The sequence below is a fragment of the Pseudopodoces humilis genome, chromosome 2 (assembly GCF_049639895.1).
Source record: "Pseudopodoces humilis isolate 2021_Gansu_Grassland_sample_001 chromosome 2, ASM4963989v1, whole genome shotgun sequence".
Taxonomy (NCBI): Eukaryota; Metazoa; Chordata; class Aves; order Passeriformes; family Paridae; genus Pseudopodoces; species Pseudopodoces humilis.
Window position 1 is genome coordinate 29,034,182 of NC_142201.1, and position 23,384 is coordinate 29,057,565.

General features: G+C 37.4%; 1 protein-coding gene across 1 annotated transcript; it reads right to left on the reverse strand.

Annotated features, from left to right (window-relative positions):
• Positions 1-2,885: 2,885 nt before the first annotated feature.
• On the reverse strand, positions 2,886-22,809 carry IL18R1 (interleukin 18 receptor 1). Its single transcript, XM_088052143.1, has 12 exons — positions 22,542-22,809; positions 21,440-21,598; positions 18,845-18,964; positions 17,546-17,786; positions 11,768-11,945; positions 10,719-10,872; positions 10,221-10,283; positions 8,704-8,860; positions 8,392-8,525; positions 7,411-7,572; positions 5,275-5,433; positions 2,886-3,654 (listed from the first exon to the last, which is right to left on the reverse strand). Exons 3-12 carry the CDS (start codon positions 18,891-18,893, stop codon positions 3,254-3,256), a joined length of 1,698 nt encoding a protein of 565 aa, XP_087908269.1. The 5' UTR covers positions 18,894-18,964; positions 21,440-21,598; positions 22,542-22,809; the 3' UTR covers positions 2,886-3,253.
• Between the last annotated feature and the right edge of the window lie 575 nt (positions 22,810-23,384).

Below are 23,384 nucleotides of genomic sequence, written 5' to 3' on the forward strand. Positions count from 1 at the left end.
TGTTACTCTCCTAAAAGGCAAATATACTATGAATGTTACTCTCCTAAAAGACTTAAATTTGTAATGTAGGCCTGTAAATGAGTTACTGTTGTGCTGTAGTAAATTCTTCATTAATCCTTCGTTAAATTATGTAACTTAAGCTATTGATTAAGTGCTGTTAAACCTTTAGGCCTAAACTGTTGGTCAAGACTGGTTCAGTTTAGCTCTGAACCATGTGTCTAAATGGGAGGGTCTTCCTTATTCCTTTTCATCCTTTTCTTTTCCTACCCTAGCTCTTTTCTTCCCCCTGCTTCCCCTCCAGCCTCCTCATAGATAATTTTTGGGTTGACTTTGGGGTTAGATTGATTCATTTTAGGTTTTAGTCTGATTTTTGCCTGTGTGCTTTAGCTATCTAGTAAGTAGTAGAGTGAAGCTTGCCAATTAACTTTTTCTCCTTTTCACTTTTATATTAAATCTGCTTTTACCAATACATATGTCAGTGATTCTATAAGCAACCCCAAAACAATCATACTACTTCTGTCTAGCTGCAGCAAAAATGGAATGTGGAGAAGGAGAAATATAGTTTTATGAAGTGCAAAAGTGAACAAATATAAAGTGCAAATAAGTTCAAAAGTGAACAGTGTAAATCACTGAAATGATCTATTACCTCAAACCAAATGACCCATTATCTCAAACCAGCTATCCTGTGAATTCACTTATACATTGACATATACATGATCAGGCAAATTATCACAACTACAATCTATAAAAGTAGTATTAGCAGTTCCTTTTGTCTATGGACTGATAAAATTAAAAAAAGCAGATATTTCCAAGGTCTGATTAATGTGAGTAATTCAGGATATAAGAGCAGTAAGAACAACATCTAGCATTAGTATGAGTATGTGTATCCTTAATTCCCCTTGTCCCCCTTTACCACTGCATCATAGGCAGTGAGGATCATCTATAAAGTGCCTGTGTTGTGATACCTTTCTGTGCAAAAATACTTCCTTTTTTACTGATGTTGAGTCATTCAACACACGTCTGCTTTGCTGGCATTCAAACAACTTGGGAGTTAATGCCATTTAGCTTTCAACCTTCCTTATGTATAATCCTCTGTAATTCTGTAAAATCTCAGGGCAGTCAAATTCTGTGTGGTGTCACAGGCTTTAGGGTACATCTTCATGAGCTGTAGCACGTACATGCAGTCACATTGTCTCTCCAAACTGAGGTGAGGGGAGCATCCATGGCAAATTCAATTTCAGTTTATAGTAGCTGATTCTCATAGAGGGTAGGCTTGGTCCAGAGCTATTAACAAACCAGGTGCACTATCCATAGTGCACATGTGTAGTAGAACACATTTGACCTTTAAATTTTTAGGCAATACATTGATGACAGTATATGAAAAACTACATGGCTGAGGAGAAAGTTTAATACCTCAATTAAATACCAGGTAAGATGTTTGGCTGGAAAATGGATGTGCCTAGTATGTCTGACTGCATTTCTCTGCTGACAGAGAATGTTAAAAATTATCTGTGACTAGAAAATACGGGAAACACTGATAGAGAATAACTAAACATTGTGAAAGATTTGAGATTTAGAAACGTAGAGGCACACATCTGCAGAGGAGAATCCTCTTCAGTAAAAACTTACACCAGAGGATGGCTTTTACCTATGAACCACATTTACATAGCTCTTTAGTTAGACAAAAAGGAGACCTGCTAGAGCTGATCTGAAGGTCACTGCTGATGGTTTTTTTTAAATTTTAATTAAATTTAATTAAATTTTAATAAAGCCTTATTTTTTTTTGTTACCTGTTAACCTGGCAATAGTGTTGTCTCCATTTTGGAAATCTATACTTAGCCTTTTCTTTTACCTAAACATCTTCCAGAAACTATGCATGATTGAAGGATATTTGACAAACAATCTTTCATTCCCATGAAACTTGAGACATAGTCATGACACCCAACATTCAAACAGTGTTTTCAAGTGTGCTGAGAAGGTAATGGAGCTCCTCCACCTGTGTGAATTGTCAGTGTAAAAGAGATACCTCCTCAAAAGCAGAGCAGAGTCTTGATAATCTCCCTGCAACCTGACAAAAGATGCTCCAAAATGATTCTCCCTTGACTTCTCCCCACTGATTCTAGCAGGAAATATGGTTCCATTTTACCTGGGAATTTATGTCAGATTGGTATCTTCTGTCAGGCAACTAATAATAAGGGTGGATTAGCATAGTTTTGAATATCATTACTAACTTTCTTTTAAAAAATAATATTCAGACAAGAGTCCCAAAGGGTTAGGAGTGTATATACACACCAAAGATGTCATTTTCACCTAAGTCCCCTACATGGAACAGCTGAAGGCAGCTCAGGGTATAACAGAATCACAGAATTACAGAATGGGTCAGGCTGGAAAGCACCACAGTAGGACATCTGGTCTGACGTCCTGTTCAAGCAGAGCCATCCCAGAGCACATTGCACAGAATTATGAGTCAGTTCTTGAATACCTCCAGCGAAGGAGACTCCACGACCTCTCTGGGCAATTGGTTCCAGTGTGGTATCAGCATCCATGAAAAACATGCCATTATTTCTATCCCATCCCCCTCTTCTCCCTGTTAAAATGAGCATTTGCAATCTTTCCAGTGAAACAGGATATAAACAGTCTTTACCATTTCTTCAAATGATTCCCCATTGCAGACCATGTACAATTCAGTAGTAAATACTGTTAAACCATCCAAAACTGCCCTACTTTTTCTAACCTCCTTTTTCTCTGTTGGTTTGGGATTTTTTCTACTTGATGTTGCCAAAGCTGCATGCCAAGCTCTTTAAGGCAGGAGCTGTTTGGGTCTACTTACAATCAGAATCCTTAGAAAATACCAAAACACAAAACAAAGAACATCTAAATAATAATAAGAGATTGCAAGTACTGATTTATTTATTGAAGGGCCTAAAAAGTATATGCAAGTAAAAATAGTATCATTCTACATCACTGAAAACTGTGAAATAAAAATGTTTTTCATTGTGCTTCACGCCATGTTGTAGGTCCTAAGCGGAATGAAACTTCTGTTCCTTGCGCAGATTGCTGAGGAAACCTTCTCTGAGATAGGATTTAGCAATTGGGGTTAACATCATCCTGCCCACTGCAGTAACTTCTGCATTCTCCTCAGATCTCAGAGCTGGCCTCTTAATCAACATTATTACCCAAAATATTCATTTATTTAATTTTATTAATTAACAAAACATATCATTTTCTGCTACACCTTCTTTCTCCAGAATTGTTATACAATTGCATTAAAGTCACAGCCCTCAATCCAGGGTTGGGCAGCTTCTGAGCCTAGGTCAAGATTATTATAGTGCCCTTTGGTCTTTATCTTGATAGGCTTTGCTGGCATCAGGTACCGAAGGTTCTTCCAAAATCTGGAATTCACAGGAAGAGATTTCTCTTTTTTCCACTTCACCACCCTCCTTGATGGTAAAAGTGACAGTGATTCTGGCAAGAAATTGTAGTCACTTATAGGCATATATTCAATTAATATGATCTTAGTTTTCCTTTCAACTAGAGCTTTATGCAGTCCACTCTCAAGTTCATATATGGCTCTGTCAGAAACATAGTTCTGGCTCAGTATAATGATTAATCTTCTGCTTTTATCAATGAATGAATGGATATCATCAACAAATGCTGCAAATTAAAGATAAATCTTTTGTTATATTAAACTGAAAGGATAGGCACCGAATCAACTTATCTTTTAAATTCACATATGGATCTAAAATGTCCCTCTTATAAAGTGACAGTATGTAAGCATCCTGTCTTTATGAAGAGATTAATATGTATTAGAGATTAAGAGTCTCTGAAAATTAACTCCATTATGGTCAAAGCTTGTTTTCTAGAGCAGACATAAACCTACTGATAATCTCCATCTACCCTAGACTGCTGTATGGCAGTAGTCATATGGACAAAAGGTGACAGCAAAAATAACTTTCCCCAACCAGACATCTCTTTGCTCTTTCCTAACAGATACCACTGGAGTGATTCCACAGAAAGGCACAAACAGTAACCTCTCTCCAAGTATTCTGTAACCCTGGCGTTACACCTTCCTTTATGACACCAAACACCCAAATCTATTTCCAGTAATCCAGTGTTGAGAAGACCAGCATGTGCTGACAGAAGGAGTTTCAACTGTGTTTTAGGTTGACGACTTCTGGCATGAAAACTGATGAATGAAAGTGAATGGTGATACCCTTTAAATATCAAATTGAATTTTCATGCACAGCTTCCAGTGCTTGTTTTAACACCATGGGACAAAGTCTACATAAACCAGAGATCTAGAAAACATTACTTGTAGAGAAAGGCAAAGAAAACTGCAGAATTAACCAAACGAAGAGAAAACTGTGGATAAAAAGAGGCTGACAAGGGTATTACAACAAAGGCTCCTGTACAAAGAAGGAAATATTCTATTTTATGTGTTCAAAATGGATAAGACCAGAGAAAAGGAAATAAGCTAAACTATTGAAAGAATCAGACAGCACACTTCAGTAAACAATTTTTTAATACTTAAAGAAAGAAAATAGGTAAGAAAAAAGGGCTTGGAAGAGCTGTGGCTCCTCTCTGGTTAGAAAAAATTTATCAGGAATAGATATAAAGAGACAAGATCCTGCTTAGTGAGGGAGGCTGACTGATCTTATTGTTCTGTGGTTTGAACAATGAAATTCTATTCCTCAGCTGGATCTTTGGACTAAATGAAAACTCATAGTACCTTTAATCCAAGCAAAAGGCTGATGCCAGATACACCCTGGGCCAAACAAAATTCTTTATTTCTATTTTGTTATGGCACCTATTTCATTCAGAAAGTGGTTTCAACCACCACACTGAAGATATAGAAAACACACAAGTTACCTAAGAATAATTAGTGCCAGAGTCACCAGCTTCTCTGTGCAGTAAATGTGACTTCATTCACTGGTCCTCAGCAAAAGCAGAGCAAAAGCACTTTTACTGAGAAATATCTGATATCTTCTGTGTCCTCACCTTAAACTTCTCAGTGCTCTTTGATCTTTTCTTCTTAGTTCTTTGTAATTAGTGACATACATGTGCATGTGTGTGTAAGTGTATACAAATTCATAAATATAACTATGAAGCACGTAAAATGCTTGCAACCAAACTTTGCATGCACACAGTCCAGATTAAATGAAACATGTATCCTTTCAATTCACAACACGTGACAGAATTCTGTCTAATTATAGACTTTTACCTTTGTGTGAAACTATGAGCCTATTTAATGACAAGAATATTCAATACACCTACCTCCTCCGGGGAATATGTCCCTCTCAAATATACATAACTTGTACCCAAAGTTTTCTTCTAATATCATGGGCAATATCTTCAAAGCAAATTCTCTCTCTTCATCAATAGGAGAAACACAGTCTTTCAGGTAAGACACAAATGCATCATATTCTTTTCCATCTGAAAATAATCAACAATTGTTGTCTTGTTATCAGCCATTAGAAATCCAGTATCTGTGGATGCTAGCTCTGGAGCAGGCTGCAGGGAGCCTGCAGAAACTGCTGGCTGCATAGCTTTCTCAAGTCCAGCCTGAGAAAGTAGCCTGGGAGGTTTTAAGGAGGAATCAAAACAATCCTCAGAGACAGAAAACAGCCGTGCCAGGTGCTGTTTGTCTGTCCCTTGTTTTCTTTGCAAGAGAAAGTCAGAGGGTGTTGTGCACCACTGACCAATGATGCTGATGTAGTGGTTTACTAACCAATAAGAGTTTCCTTTCTGTACTTTCCACGTATTAGTCTATAAAACAGACCTGAAGTAATAAACTATGAGATATTCTCCTGTTCTGACTCCATGAGAGACTGTGTCGTTCTACCCAGCCATTCCTAATAGAGCGACATCTAAGTATCTACAACAAGTATCTAATTCACCATTCTGGTTTTCAAACTTAGTGTCTCAATAGTAAATAATCTAGAAACGCCTGATCTTCTTCATCTTCTTCTGAAGACTCTAAACAGTCTTCAAATACTCTTCATCAGAATCAAAAAATGTTCTGAAGAAATGTAAAGTTGATACAAAAGACTCTGCATTTGGGAAATACTTGAAAATATTTCCTTTCTAAATTAAAATACTTTTTAAATAAAATTAGATTAATTTAACCAATTAATGTCACATCTGTGAAGGTCAAGTTATGAAGGGAAGCAAAAAATAATGTGTCTGTAACCTAAAAAAATTGTTATTTAAGTGATACTGCAGATTTCGACATTTATTGTACACCACGTCTAAGAGTATCAAGTGGAATGGAAACTGGCAAAAGAGAGAACAAACCAGTTAATTATTTTTGTTATGAGAGTAAGCCATGTCTGATCATGGTTTTGGGGACTAATTTACAAACAGAAAATCAAAGACCAATCCAGAGGCCAGGTCCACCACACTGCCACAGAGCAACTATCAGGACTGATACACCAGCACATGTGGCTTTGCTTCTTAAACTGCACTTTGCTACCCTTTCTGAACACTTTACTGCATGTAGTTCATAAGACAGAGCACAAAGTAAACTCTACAAAACCCTACATGTTCAAGAGCTCTAGGAGTAAGAAATCCATTGCCTAGTATCCAGCAGGCAGCTCCTCCAGGGTAGCATAGTCCAGAGGTCCTCAGAGATCCTCCCTGAGTGAAAGTCAGAGTACACTGTGGCAGATGATATCAACAAGTAGGTAATAACAGTGACGGACATAAATGACATCCACCCATTAATGAAAATTCTCCAACCATTGCAGTTCATTCAAGTTACATTCAGACTGAGACCAAGGAAGGCCAAGGTCAGACCTATATATACAGCAAGGTTTATCACCACAATTTTCAGAAAAATAATTCTTAAAATTGAGTAATGGTCAGGTTTGCTTGCTATGAAGGCCACAGAGCTGCTGCCTGGTAAGATACTGGTAATGTGCACTCCTGCTCTCCTCATGTGCATGTAGTGACAAACCTATAAACAGCAATGGCCTCTACAGTCAAGGAAACATTTTAAGCTTCACCTTACTGAAGAGCATCAGTGAGGTGAAAACAAATTTGTGCCAGTCTGTCCATCTGACAATTGTTATCCTCTTCATGAATAGACAACTGCAAACCTATCCCTCCCCACCAACTTTTGTGAAGAAGAATATGGCAGAATTGAGCTCATCTGAACAGCATCCAACCACATGCCTTCCATGGCTTGCTCCAGAGACAGATTCTTCGCTGTGTTTATCTGCTGTCATTGCCACACATATATAACACACCTTGACCATCAAGATCTCTTTTATATATTATTTGTTTCTTCTCACACTGCTCCTGGATTTAAGATTTTTTTATCTTCCTCAAATATGATTATTTCATAGAACCTGCAAGAAAATATTTTTCATCAATATGCTTATTTCAATGTCAGCATTAGCAAAGTCATACCTCCAGCAGTATCATCTCTCCTGCATACATATCTGTAAAATAGAACAAAGTCGACCCTAAATATCACAAACACAGAAACCACAGCTACAGCAACAAATGGAAATAGCAGAGCAAGGACCATTCCAGTGGTAAATGTGTGCACAGGCAGGTCTTGAGTCTTCCCTGTAAAAGAGAAACAAAGCAAATTATAGCCTTAAAAAACAGTATTATATGACAAGATTACTGTATCAAATACTGATGGCACCTAAAAATCACATCAAAAAAATCATCATGAGTATTGATGGGAATTCTTTCCTGCTAATGCTTCAAGCAATATGCATGCCACTGGTCCTGAGATAAGCTACAAAACATGTTTTACTGTAAAAACAGGAAAAACAATCTTGGATGCAATCACGTACAGCTCATTTATGTGTGTGCAGGGTATGTGAGCTCAACACTGACATTACAGATAAATTTACAGCATCCCAGAATGATGGTCACTCCCTTTTGTGATGAGTTTCCTTCAGGTTTTTTATTATTTCCTCTTATTATCTATCTTTTACCCCTCTCTCTGTCCTATCCATAAGTCCTTAATGTCCCATTTCATCTCCTTGGCTGAAATATTTTTAACTTTTTTTTCCTCTAGTCTCTTTCAGGCTTTTCTTCATCATTATTATTATTATTATTGTTGTTATTATTGTTCTTATTGTTATTATTTTATCTTTGGGTTTTTTAGTTCCAAATACATACTTTGAACACTTTAAACTGTGTAGTTTTTATGAAGGCACTCTCAAGACATGCTCATTGTAGTCTGTATTCCTTTTGCTTTGCACTCCTTCTGCCCCCTGTCTGAGAGCAAGAGGAATCACCCAGGGGTTGTTAGGTCCAGCACTGGATGTGTGAGGGCCTTCATAAGCAGACAGACATATTTGAAGCAGTGTTTTGAAATGCCCTCAGGATTGAGAAGGCTGATTAATACATTATTTCTAGATTATGCCATACCTTTCTTCAGTTTTACTATTCTTATCTGTGTGCTTTCATCAGCTTGCAACATGCAGGTGAAATTATGATGCATGTCCTTCTCTCTTATTTTTTTGATCCGTAGTAGCCTTGTAATATAGAACTTGTTTCCCAACCTGCAACAAGGTATGGTGTTAGCAGCACTATCTGTACAGAAACCTACAACAACCTGAGAGGCAGATTTTGAGGAAAAGGTTCTAGAGAAAAACCTCAGACTGTGGTTTTTACTGAATTTGCAGTTCAACAAAGTAGGACATCATCTCATACAAAATGCAGCATTTTCTGGAAACCTACTGTAGTTTTTTGAGTTCTTCTTCACATACTGAAGGTTCATTCTCAGGGATACCTGTACATGGTTCTGGAAATGTTTGGTTAATTAACCAGTAGAGACTGGCATCTTCTTGCATATAATAACCCAAGAAACCTGTGCAATTGAGTATCTCCTCTTTACCTACAAAGAAAGCATAACATGGGAAGATTTAGTGAGAAGTAGTACTCACGTACACAGTGCAGTAAAGTGTCAGCTTTCCAGTAAACATATCCTATAACCTGTGCTCCTTTCTGAATTTCATAGCCCTTGCTCAATGTTTTATAGGTGTTACAACTGCACTGGTGAGGGCTTCAGCAGTCATGCACTGTTGCAAAGTGACAGTCATCATTTGCTTTCTTTCAGATGAATCATCACAGCCAGGTGGGTTTAAATAGACCTGATAACTTCAGGCTTTAGAGAACTAAAGGGATTTGGACTTGATGATCCTTATGGGTCCCTTCTACTTGAGATATTCTGTTAGCCTATAAACTAGACTGTGTTCTGAAGGCTGGGAACAGAAGAGGAATACCTATCACCAGTGCTCCAGGGCCAGGTGAAAGTAAGTAACTGGTAAGGGGAATTACAACCAGCTAATTATAATAGGGAAATTATATATGATTACTCAACAAAACCAAAGCACCTGCTGAACATGGACAGAACAAATTCTTATCTCATTATCACAAGTGGAAATTCCTGAATACATGAAAAAGTCATTTACTCAGTCAGCTACCTGTCCCATTTCAAAGCACTAACTGTAACGGACAGGAACCACCCCATAAAGTTCCAATAGTTCTAAGAAATTGCAAAACTAAAAGGACAGCTGTACACTTGGAAAAAATAAGGGCAGAATATTGCAGATCTGGAATGTGAGATTTCTTTGAAGAGGGAAGGGAGAGGTAAATTTCTATTTTTAAAAATTAATTACAGCCTCAATCACAAAATCCTAGATCCTGTCCAAGACTGTGTAAAGCCTGCAGATCATTTTATCTACTTCAGATCTACAGATCATTTTATTCTACTTCCAGCTAGAAGCACAGGTAAGGTCTCTTGACAATACAGATGTTTATGCACATATTGCCAGGACTGTCACACCTCACTCTCCTCATTTCTATGAGAAATAACATTCTCAGCCACATCAGGTGTCATTACTGCTGTTCACTGAGTAAACCGTACATCTTTTACACATTGCTTCATGGGGTTTGTTATCTACAAAAGAAAGCCATGGAGAGATGTTTTATCACCATCACCACTTTCTCTTGCCAGTTGTAGCAGCAACCTCAGCTTCTGCCTCTATGAAAGGGTACATTTAGTGCACTTGTGCATCAGTCATGTAATACACTCAGCAAAACATTACCAGATGTGAGGTTAGATCACATACAGGATGATGCACAGACAATTCTTAGCTTAATTACACTTATCCAGACCATTAACCATAAAGAAATCAGAACAAAAGCACACAGGTAGAGTAGCTACCTCAAAGATTTTTGCATTAATTTCATACCTATTTCTGTTTCAATTTCTTCATGATGTCCAACTATCTCCAAAGTGACAGCCTCTGATGCATCTAAAAATAGAAGTATTGCTATTAATATTAATGCTTACTTACATTCTTCCACAGAAAAAGTTACATAATTGGTCTGTATATAAAATTAATCACAAGCATTCCATTTAATTCACAGAACAATGTTTGGATTCTGGCATTACTAAGTAGTAAACCCAGTATGTCTTGTTGAATTTTTTTCACATACATATATACAGAGTACAATTTGCAATGGTTGGAAAGGCTCTCGTGCAGAATTCTTAAAAAGTTTGTATGACTTACTTAGAGCAGCTATTTTGAAAAAAAAAAAAAGAAAAAAACTAGGGAAAATATACTAAATGAATTTTCCAAAATTAGTAATATTTCATCTTAACTTCTCCTTTTTTACTTCTAAAATTATTTGGAAATAGCTCAGATCATGATCAAAGTATGCTTCAAAATTTTAGAAAGCTTTCTTACCTTCTTCCACTACAAGTTTAATTGTATTTGTGCTGTGGTATATCTTCCCTTCATGACTGATTAAAATTTTACAGGTATATATCCCAGAGTTCTGTACTGTTAAGGTTCTAAAATTTAGTTCCCTCTCTGTTGCATGTTCATAATTCTTACAGTCCTGCATCAATAAAACCAGAAAATATTGTTCTGTAGCAAACATGCATTTAAAACATTAAAGAAATTTTTAAAATTTTTTGAAACAAAGTGTCACCATCACCTTTTCACTATCTCAAACATATGTCAAAATTTTGACTGACCCAAAAGAGGTGCAGGTCCAATTTTCACTCATGGTCACATAAACGGAACATTTGAACATTTAACCCATTAGAAGCTGGGAACAGTGCAATTGAGAAAAATATAACAACCTATGGCCCTATCCATCAATGGTCCTATCCTCCCAGGCCCTGAAACACAAGAGAACAGGGCTGTAGCTCATTCTTGCCAGGCTACTCCAGATGCCTGCACTAAACCAGTAGACATCCCTTCTCGAAACTGAGTGATCTTGGAGTGAACAGGGTCTGTTACTCCAACCAAGGAGCACTCCTCAAAAAGATGACTTGCCAAAAATGAACAGAACTGGATCTGTTACACACTTAAAAACTATTCAGAAACAGCAAAATTGAAAAGTTTGCAATTACTTTACAAGTACATGCCAACTGTAAAATAAAAATCTTGGCATCTCATTTAGCATCAGTACAATATCCGTATCAGCAAAGTAGCAGCTGGCTAAACCAGCTGCTGCCTAAATCAGCGAACAGACATGCACATCAGATCTTGTATCATTCCAAACTACTAGTTTAGTAACTTCTGAAACAGGTATATTTTTTTAATATATCTGAGAGCAGTAAAAAAGCTTTGTTTTGTCTGTCTAATATTTTTTCCCCTTAATCCCATGATAAATTAAAGCTTTACAATGTTGGTATATGCTTCTTAACATTTGTTTGCAATTAATATTTCCTGCAATCAGATGTTTCTACAGCCAATGATTTGAGTGACACTATTTCAGTAATTACCTTGTACCATGTTACACTGTCATTTTCATAGACAGACAAATCATTACATTTCAGTGAATGACCAGTTCCAGCACTTTTAATTTCTGTAGTTAAATGATTTTCATTGAAACAGCTGCTTTTATTTCTTTCAAGTACATTCAAGGTCCACTTTTGAACTGTGAAATTTTGTTTTCCATTGCTAAGAATAAAAAAATATATAGCAAAATCAGTTTTAGGAGCTTTTTAAAATAATACAGCTTGGTGAGATACAAAACACAAATAAATTCTCAAATACATCTGTTAGGCAAAAAGTACATCTAAAGTGATCCATTTGTTTTTATTCCCCTTTATCACTTTCCCACTCCCAAACAAATGAGATTTCCTTTAACCAAACAGGCTACCTAAACTAATTGCACTATCACAAAACATTTGACAATGCAGTTATGAAACATGACAATATATGCTACATTGACCTGAACAAGGATTCAACAATCTGTGACATCATTCATAGTTACATGAGAGTATCAAAGAATTTTGGGCCTTAAATCAGCTAAAGATTTTGCAGGTTTAATTTGCTATGTGTTGCTAAATTTAAAAGCCATGACAGAAAAATATATTTGTAGAATTAGAAATAATATTGGCAAGTCTGGTATTGTTCACAAAGCAATATTAATCAATTACTAATTGTTTGATACTCTGCAGGTATTTTGGAATATTTTGGAATTCTATGGTATTTTCGAAATATTTCTAAACTCCACAAGTCTCATGAATTACAGCATCATTTATGTATTCAAGCATGTCTGCAAAACAAGGCACTTTGGAAAGGATGCATCTCTTTGTCTCTGAATCTGCACTGATCAGAGATCTGTAGAGATCTATAGCAGCTGAGCACCCCAGGCTGACTGAAAGAGTCAGGAACTATCACTTATGCAGCAGTCATCACATTCCCTGCAGTGTCTATAAAAGATCACACAAATATGCTCCAAAAATACCTATTTTGAATATCTAGGAGCTGCTCATTGCTATTTAGATATCTACTAGGTTCTATCCATATATTCATTGAAAGAATCAGATTATAGCTGATATCAAACAGTTATTTCACTCTTTGATATATCCAAATAAATGACTACCTAGGGAAAGGAACTTGGAGGACTTTTAATTGGCAAAGTCAGAGCTTAAGAGAAAGCCATATGCTGCTGTCAGTTAGTGGGTGAGATTCTGTCAGTTAATGGGTGAGATTTTGCAATTAGTGCATATAGCTCTCATTTGTTTTCTGAATAAGCAGGGACTGACAAAGGAAAAGCAGCAATCACAGAGAACTACCCTCCAATGTCAGTCACATCTTCATAACTATGTTTTACTCTTTCTGCCTCCAAAAAAAGAAAAGTAAATTTCTTCCAGAACTGCAACTAGTCAAGAATTGTTTCAATGAGAAAGGCCAAGAGGACAAAGCAGCTTAAATGGAGAAGCATCCCTGCTTCAGCTTAAACACGATTCTTAACAGACCTTTTGAGTGTACAAGATTCAGAAAAGCTATTAGGACATCATTTTTATGATGAATTTAGACCAAGTCTTGGGTTGTTTATTTTCTGCTTTTTAAGCTCCCCAAACAAATGTATTTATATATTCTGCTCACCCTCTTTGCATTGTGGCCCTTTCTCAAGCTACACAGGTTCTTACTCACTCATGTTCATTACTCCTGATTGTAATTGACTCTTCAAACCAAAACACAGTGATTTTACCAAAGCTTTACCAAAACTTTTCCATCAGAGACAAGCTCACTTGGGTATTCACAGTGGGTGGAGCTCTTCTCACCTATTCCTCAACATCTTATTTACACGTTTATCACAGTCAGCAGTGGGACCACAGTCAGAAGCCACCCACAGAAGTTACAGTGCAGTTTATATGACCTGATTTATATGTTTTGTTTAGGACAAGATAATCTGTGACCCAGAAAGGTCTCTCTCCACCTGACAGTAAAGGTACCTACGATAAGTTTAGGTGAGGACATAAACATTAATTCCAATTAATTCCACTGAGTCTATGTGTTTCTTTAGTCATCACTCTACTAATCTGAACACTGTCAGAGAATTAATTACAGATCTAGCCATGAAATGCAAATTATTTTACTCTCTAGATTCAGCAGATGAAAGAAAAGGGTCCATAAAGCCACATGTTCTCCACAGCATTGGTACTCCACAGAGGTTTCTTCTGTGATCCTACCTGGGGAAACCACTCAAAGAGGATCAAAATATTCTACCTGATGAGCCAAAATCTGGCAAGGAGAATGTCCCTGGACATTAAAACCATACCTGTGCAAACAAAGATGTATTTTTTCATACATAATTTCTACCTGTCTGCCATACAGCATTGTTTTCAACACACACAAAAAAAAAAATAATTTAGTTGTATTTTTTAAACTGCTAGTGTCTCAACTGTTACATATTCTTATACTGATTTTTACTTGTTCAGAGTCTTCAGTGATATTTTGTCAGAAACAAAATCACTTCTGGTTTAACAGCTTTTCAATCTCCCCCCAACAAATCCACCAAGAAGGAATAATAAAATCTATCTTGACTTAGAAGATGATATAGGGAATTGAAAGCCCTTTGAGAATATAAACCAAGTTTACTGGATACATAGCCAATTCTAAGTAATCCCTTAGCTATTTTACTGCAACAAGCCAATGTTATCTCAATATTGCAGTCTTCTGCAGAAACTGTCACTTTTCTTTCCAAATTGCAGTATTAACTCTATATGTACGTTCCCACAGCTTTCAATTGTTCTAAACATATTGAAAAATTGAACAATATTAGGATTTTAAAATGTATCATTTGTTTATCATGGTTCTCTGTAGTTTTTGGTGTTTTTCAGGAACCTCCAAGTTCTCTTAGTTTCAAGGTGACCAAAATAGAGCAACCTGATGACCTGCTTTTTTTTCTATTCTGTTTTTCTCTTTGACAACCACAGGATACAGGCTAATAAAAATAAAAACATACAAATTACACATCTTTTCAAAGACCTGTGACACAGTTTTTGCTGCTTACCACACTTACAAGTACACATGAAATTTTTACTTTCAAGAATGTTGCTGAAAATGGACACATTCAGGCCTATAGGTGATTGCCCATTGATTCCTGAATTCATATCCTAAGTCTAGTGTACTAACAAACACATATGATCACATCACCACACATATATGCACACTTCAGCTATCTATGTATGTCTCAGCAGGACACTTCTGGTTTAACTGTAAAACTTCTGATTCCACTTTAAGCAAAAAATAAATGGTTAAAACATCACAAAAACATTGTGACCATCACTTTCTCCTCTTGCTTCTTGCATATTGTCAGTTGTAACACATCAGAAAAAAAATCCTACATTTAATTAGTTTGCAAAATCTGCCAACGTGTTGTCTTCTTTCTTGAAAATCTCCAGTATATGTAATTGTCACATTGTTCCCTGAAACTGCCTAAACAGTTATAAGTATTCTGAGAATTATTTCCCACATAATCTCTAAATTAAACAGCTGAAAATTAAAAAGATAAATAAAAATATACTTAGCATATCTTCTTTCAAAAGTAAAACTTTTAATCTACTATAAATACTCTGAAATTAAAGTAACTCCATTCAGTCATTCCTATTAAATCTTAAACAACTCCAGTAGTCCACAATAGCCCACAGTTTTTCCGCATAGAGACTTCTAGACGTCTCTGCAGAAAGCAGATTTTGCAATAATCTTCTGTATTTGCTGAAATGTAACTCATTTAATATGCCTTCCAATAGTGAGAACTATCATATAAACTAAGCCAAAGATCCCATGAAAATCCCATTAAAAAAATCCCCTTCTGCCTGTTGTTCTAGCGGTGAGACCTGTGAAAACTTCCTACAGGAGGATTGCAAGATTCTGGCATCATTCTGGTCCTAACAGAAAAATGAGTACCCATATGAGCCTAACAGAAAAAAAATTTAATTTTTTTTAAAAATCTAAAATTATTAAAAAAAAAAATATTAAAAGAAAGATGTTTCAGCATAAAAAGTTTTTTCCTCAAAAATACTTTCTTTCAAAACTGATTTTTAAAATGTAGCAGGTAACATAGTTCTAGAAGACAAGAAAAAAAAGGAGAAAATCAAAACTCTCAATTCCAAATGAATGCTTTGATGTAATCAAAATTTTTTTCTGAGTTTCTGTCTCAAGCAAACAAGTAAATCAAGAAATTTCATAAAGTATTCTGACATTTTTGTGGTTTCCAACAATTGTTCATTTTAACAAATTTCATTCTAATAGTTTTACTTTAGTTCTTTTCCTGTCATCTCCTTCTTCTGTATGTGAGGCTGTTTCCTTCAGTTTTCAGGTTTACACTTTTTCATAATATTTTGTATAGAATTCTTGTGGCTTACTGTGGATTTACTGTCATTACCCCAAGACCTTAAAAAATCAGAAAACCACAATGATCATGAATTAAGGTTGAGGTTATCATAACTCTTTACTCTTTTGTCCTGTATTTTAGACACCTTATGTCTGTCTCCTTCAGTAGCCTGGCAGTTCAGGTATGATCTCCACCCATTTTTCCTCTTGCCAAATTTTGTCAGTCTGCATTTTGTGCCACTGATTAGATGGCATTAGAGACAGATTTTAGATTTAATAGGTTTTTTTTGTGAAGTGACCATACAGAAAACTGATCAACAAAACAAAACTGTATAACTAGATAAACTAACCTATTCACCATCCCTAAAGAAAATTCTCTTGAATTTAACATAGATGAATAAAATTTTTCTCAATATTTACCATATAACTACAAATATTTTGCATTTCACATACCATGAGTAAGTACTTTTAAAAATAATATCAGTAAGGAGATAACAGTAATGATATATGAAAAAAAAAAAGAAAAAGACATTTTCAGCTTCCAAGTTGACTTGGAAGTTAAGAATTGAAGTCTAGCTCAGAACTGTAAACTATCAAGCTTGAGTCTGCAATATTTCTCGAAAAACACGGAGAGCATTTTTCAGTATTCACAGTCCCACATCATTTACAAACCTGGCTAGAAGCTTAAAAGTATTACTTGGACAACAGCACAAATCACTACATGCAAGGTAATCTGCTTCAAATGGATCATTGTTTCAACTGTAAATGCAGAATTATGGGTTTAGTGCTAGTCATAAGAAATTTGATGTAGTAATTTAGTCTTCCATGGTTTTCCAATGAAGATTGCAGCCAAATAATGGAGGCCCAACCTTATTTCTCCTTTTCACCCATGATGTTCTACAGCAGTGAAAAATAAAATCCAATTACTTAATTTGTTCTTTGAATGGCTCCATGCAGGCCAAGGTTTGCACAGAAAGCAGAGTTCAGCTATGCTATGTTTAGTCTTTACTGTAAAGTTACATGATTTGGCAAGCCTCATAGAATGAGATCCACTCAACACAGCAAGCAAGCACAAGTCTGGGGAAGAAGACAAGCAATTTTTTTCTTTTTCTTGGCAGAGGACAGAAGAGTTGCCTGCCACTCATTCTGCTTAGGTAATTAATCACAAGCCAGAAAAAAATACTACCTGCCTTATCAAAAGGTTTACAGAACATTTAAAAGGCTGAAACTCCTTATAGATATTTGCAAATATTGCAGGTCCATCTTGATAGTTATTGTGAAAGGAAGTTGGAAATGACACTGCAGTTAATGCAGTTCCCTAAGCTCCTTTTATATGGATGCCACTAGCTATAAAAAACAAGACAAAGAAATTACCTTCATCATAGGCATGTGCACAGGCAACACATTCACCCATTGCGTTGTGTACCCACCTGTGAATGACAGAATAATTCCCAGAGTCACTGAGTTCAGCTGGCCAAAACTCCAGAAAATTCTTTTGGGAAACAATTCTGTGTGTTTCCTTTATCAGTTGCTGCTTTCCAGCACTTTCTTTGTACCAGGTTATTGTGCACGCTTCTTCCTGAAAATGTTCTTGTCTTGACCCAAGATAACAAAGGAAAAAATATTCCCCTTCTAGAACATCAATGGAGGCACGAAGGGGACACAGCTTCTCTTTAGAGAAAGGGGTAAAAAGACATATTAGGAAGCCAAGTACTTATTTCAGAAAATTGTATTAGACTGACTTTAAAGTTATTTGCTGTGCTGCTGGTATTTTATAAAAATACTTCTTTCAGAAAAATGGTCTGGAAGCATTTATTTATTTATTCCTGAAATATTTACTGAAAAATTTTTCATATATATTTATATATATTTACTGAAAGTATTTTCCAAGCCTTTATGTTATGAAAGCAACACCAAAAGGAAAAGGGGGATGAAAATAAAAGGACATTTCCCTATCTCTGTAATGCTTTCACATGAGTTCCACAGTGTCAGAATCAAATTGGTTCAAAGGGCAGAATCTGGCCTCACTCTACAGTGAAGCAGTTGTCACAAATGGAAGAGGAAAGGAAAAATTTTTCACATATGGTTTGACTTGACAAATATGTCTAAAATAAAAGCACAGATCCTATAAATTAACATTTGTATTTCCTTATCTTCTTAATTAAAAGTGAATCATTATGTAGATCTATTTCTGAACAACTTCAGATATCTTTGGAAAGTAACCTTGGAATGGGTGTGTAAAATTTAGTCTTCAAGTCTGACTTCCTAAATTCCCCCGATTTACTTTTGCATACAGAAGTCATTAAAAGTACAGAAAAAGGAACCATGATCTAGCATTTAGAGTCAAAAATAAAATCACCCTTCAGTCTCTCTTCTTCCTGAGGTTCTCAGAGATTATTGTTGTTTAGTTACTATTGTGCCCACACTTCTGAACGGCACAGAAAGAAGCGGACTCTTTCTCTTGCTTGCTATGTCTCTTCATGCAGTCATGGTCACATACCATGACTGGTATGTCATCAGATTTCTCCAGGGAGCATCCTTGCTTTTTCGTTTCATAATTTTGGTGTCTGGGACCCAATTTCCAAAGTCTGGAGCTGGGCTGTAATTGCCAAACTTTTAAGTTTTTGTTCTTGGCTGCAAAACACAAAACTCGTCCTACTCCAAGCAACTGTCAAGAAATTGGCATATATTTTGAAGATTCTATTATTGAATTGAAGACTTTTACTTACCAGTGGCAGATTTCGTGATCAACATTACAAAAAAAATAATAAGAGTCATTTTCTTGAGTTACTTTTCACTTCTTTGCCAAAAAAACTCTAAATTTAATTTCTCCTGCTTCTTCTGAAAGCCTAAGAAAAAAAACAAAACAGATTCACAGTTCAGCACAAGTGCAGTGAAACAGGTTCCTTTGAGCATGTGAGCAGTGTAACTATTGCTTGCTGATGATGAGGGCTTTCCAAGTGGGAAGTTACCTATTTTTATCATAACAGCTATTTTCATACATCAGGTAATGGTGATACATTTTTCTTTGCAATTTCATTTCAAGTTCAGAAAGTACTGCAGGATTTCCTTCTTCCATTTTCTTATTTAATGGATGCATTTTGCAGTATTACAAGAGCATTCAAATCCCAAGCCAGTAGATACCTACCACAGGACAGGACTGTGATTTTTTTTGTCCACAAAAGAGAATAAACTTTGCAAGGCTAGACTTTGTTGAAACAGCTAGTGGAAACTTCCACTGCCTTCAATGAGAACAGCACAATGTTGTAGATTGGATATGTTGGTGGCTAACTTTGAGCCTGTTGGAAAACAATGAAACATGCAATTTCTTTCACAATTTTATGTGTGGGGGCAATAAGGTCCAGCTGAGAGTGCTAACATTTCCACCGAGGGGAGGACATGAAGCAGCCTATATTCAGTTGCTACATGTGTAGACAACTGATTTCAAAGGCAAGTGAAAAACACCGCTAAATAAGACCAGCTTGGTGCACCTTCTGAGGTTCCTCAGAACAGCAGCCAAAGACAGAGCTACTCCTGGGACTCTCAGCTTTGCTTACAAAACAGACAGGTGAGACACACCATCAGCTGAGTTCAGCTCCCAAGTCCAAAACAGATAACTTTGCTTAGTGTGATCCAAACAGGGATGGACAAGTAAGACACACACGAGACTTACTGCAGAGATCAGAAAGTTCTGTCAAAAGAAACCTCATTAGCAATCCATTTATTTTTTATTAAGTAAACCTGTTGTAATTTGAGAAATCACAAACTTTAAAAGACTAAGATTTAGAGTCAGAAAGTTCCTGTGACCTGAAAAGTCTGGAGGCAGGAGGCTACTGCATTTCCAGCAGTACTCCAGGACACCAAATGGTGTAGTTGCTCTCCCTCTCTTACCCTTTGTCTCAGTTCTTTACAAGTGTGCCATCACCCCTTAAAGCACTGTAAGGACATGAAGGAAGTGTTTCACATCCCTTTCTTCAGAAAGACTGGAAGGCAGGGCCATATTTAGAAAGCTAAAAGAATCTGGATGCTGAGTTCTGAAACAAGCAATTTTAGTTCCTTATTACACATGGAGATTCAAACTCCTTCACTTCCTAAGGAAAGAAGGGCCTCTCTTTAATTTCTTGAATTTTGTTTTCCTTTTCTATCCTATCACATTCAGAAGAAATACAGCTGTTAGAGACTGCAAGACTATGATCCACTACATAAAGACAGAATCATCTAACACCAGATTTTTAATTCTAAATCCACTTCTTTTTTTGGTATATCACATCAGCACACAGTGGTGGAAGGTTGGTTGAATGCACACAGTATAATGGAAGTGACTCAGTAATGACCAGATTTGAGATTCATGACTATTAAAAATCAAGACACAGGACCTTAATCTTTAATCTCTCTCATTGCTGTTGAACCTGATCAATTTATCTGAAATTGTTCTACTGTAGGCTAAAAGTTTTTACATTTAAGTCATACAGTTTGAGTACCCTTCAATGAAAAATTAGGAGGGGAGGGAAAAAGGGAGGGAAATTGAGAGTTATTTTAAAGTAAAAGCAAAAATTCTCTGCCTTATAAAGGAGTACAGAAATGCTAATGGGCAAAATGTTAAGGCGATAGAGGAAAATGACAGTTTCAATGAAAATTGATTAAACGATAAGTTGTCTATAAGGCTCAAAGTGACAATAACTTTAAGCATTTTTTTTTCATTTACATAAGTTTAAAACCACAGATGGAGTTTAAATAATAAAATATGGTTCTTAAAAATGCTTGTGCCACTCTGAAGCCAACAAAAACTTTAAACAAACCAAAAGTTTAAATTCTGTAAAATGCATTACCAATGTCTCATGAATTAGAAAATTTTGCACTATTAAGATTATCCCCCACTTTTCCAGAATCACTAGAAGGTTTTGGAATTAAATGGGGCTGATACATAGAAGTGATTGATCCTCAATTTTGGACAAATAACTAATTCTGATCAACACTTTTGGAAAACTCAGTTTGGTCCTAAAGGATTGTGACTTCCTTTTTTTAAGAAAAACACAACATATTCTTCTGAATATGTGACTGTTCTAACAGTCATCTTGGGGTCGAGAAAGGAAGGATCTAGTCTTTCCTCTTTAAGAATGGCTTCTTGTGGAATTTAAGTATTTTTTAATTATTACCTCACAGTGACATAATTTGCACAGCATTGCTAAGAAAACAAAAATATTGAACAAACAGTTGTATTAAACATACTAGATCCAACCACCATTCTGCCAGGATTGCAATTTCTTGGTAAAAATGAAAATCTGTCTTAAATTCAAAGAACATAAGCAAAGCTGTTTACTTACTATGCAAGTCTTGCCAGGTGGGAAGTGGATGGAGAGGGAGTCCTCCAAATTCAAGAGAGTTGCAGCTTGAATTTACAACTCTTCTGAAACTCATTTATCACTGAAACAGAGAGCTGTCTCTCTCAGCGAGTCAAAATACAGATCTTTCAGTCTGAAAAACTGAGGAAGGAAAATAGAACTGTTGATTGCAGGAAGGAAAAGGGAGATGTGAGAAAATAATTTCTGCTAGCATTAATGGAAAGCTAATATGAAGTCCTTAATAGTATTTTTTTTTCTCTAAATGAGGCATTTGAGAGCTGATACACAAATGTTTTAGGCATAATTGTTTGGTCCTACTGCCTACAGCAGTGCTGAAGGAGCCCACCTCCTCCAAAGCCACCCAGGTGCGAGGGAAAGAGCTGCAGACAGCGCAGAGACAGCGACAGGGGCTGTATGTTGAAATAAGCCGTTTTCAGCGCTAAACTGTTTATGACAGCTCTGTAACAAGAAAAAAGCACAGCATGAGCCCTGGACAGAGGTGTCCAAGCCGAGTGGCACTGCGGAGCGGCGAGCAGAGAAGCGGGGCAGGGTGGGGGCGAGAGAGAGGTTCGGGTACAGGCAGGGCTGGGGACGGGCAGGGAGCCCCGGAGCGGTCCCCGGCAGCGAGGCCGGCCCCCGCACACGCTCAGGGATGCCCTGACTGGGGCGAGGGCAGCAGGAAGTGTCCGAGCCCAGCGCTCGGCTCCCCGCCCCGTGCCCGCCCTGCCTTTCCTGGCTGCGGCGGGGCCCCGCTTGGTGAGGGTGCTGCGCTGGCCCAGAGGTGCTCCCCCTCCCCGAACCCTGAGGTGCCCCCCGGACCCTGAGGTGCCCCCCGAACCCTGAGGTGCCCCCCGAACCCTGAGGTGCCCCCTCCCCGAACCCTGAGGTGCCCCCCGAACCCTGAGGTGCCCCCCTGGAACCCTGAGGTGCCCCCCGGACCCTGAGGTGCCCCCCTGGAACCCTGAGGTGCCCCCCTGGAACCCTGAGGTGCCCCCCGGACCCTGAGGTGCCCCCCTGGAACCCTGAGGTGCCCCCCGAACCCTGAGGTGCTCCCCGCGAGCACAACGAGTGATGAGTGACTTACTCAGACGGCGGAGGGGGGTGTGTGTCTCTTCCTTCTCGCAGCCTTTCAGGAGAAGAAAAGGCGTAAGGAGGTGATGTTTTCCGCTGTCTTTATCCGAAACGCCTCTTCCTCCGCTTTCCCGCAGAACGCACATTGTTGAACTCTTATCCAAGGAGTGGAGGAGCTAGGACGGAGTGCTATGGACGAGTATATTGGGCTGAGTGTACCAAGTTTTATGTCTGCTACGGCTTCCTCCCCACCTCGCTGCCTGGTTTGAGAATAAGGACGTGCAAAGAGCTAACACTGAAAGGCTGATACTCTGCAAAGACCTCAAAAGACACACATACAAAAACAAAACAAAACAAAAACAAAACCATCCCGCCAAAAATAATTACAAACTAGAGTGTGCAGGAAGAGAGATAAGGCAGAAGATAAGATTCTACACTGTTTTTATGAGAAATGTCCCTATTTCAGTGCTAATTTTTTCTGTGCTACCCTTCAAGGGGAGAATAATAGAAATTTTCAAGACACAAAACATTTTGTAGCTCTATTGCTGCAAGGTGAGTGTATTCTCTTCTAAATAAGCCATCATGCCATTAGTTGTGTTTTGCTTGTTGGCCAAATGTTGATATGTTGGAACTGTGGTTCCACCGGGGGTTTCTGACAGGCATTTATCTTGTTTGAGTACTGTTCCTAAGAAAATGAATGTTTTTCTGTGTTAATTCCATGGATGCTTTATCTGCTAAGTACTGTGCAATGATGCTCTATACTTGGAAATAAAGTTAGTTTGATAACAGCGGAAAAAAATCATTCCCTCAGGAATCCTTTTATTTGCATATCACCCTTTTCACCTTCAGAAATTTG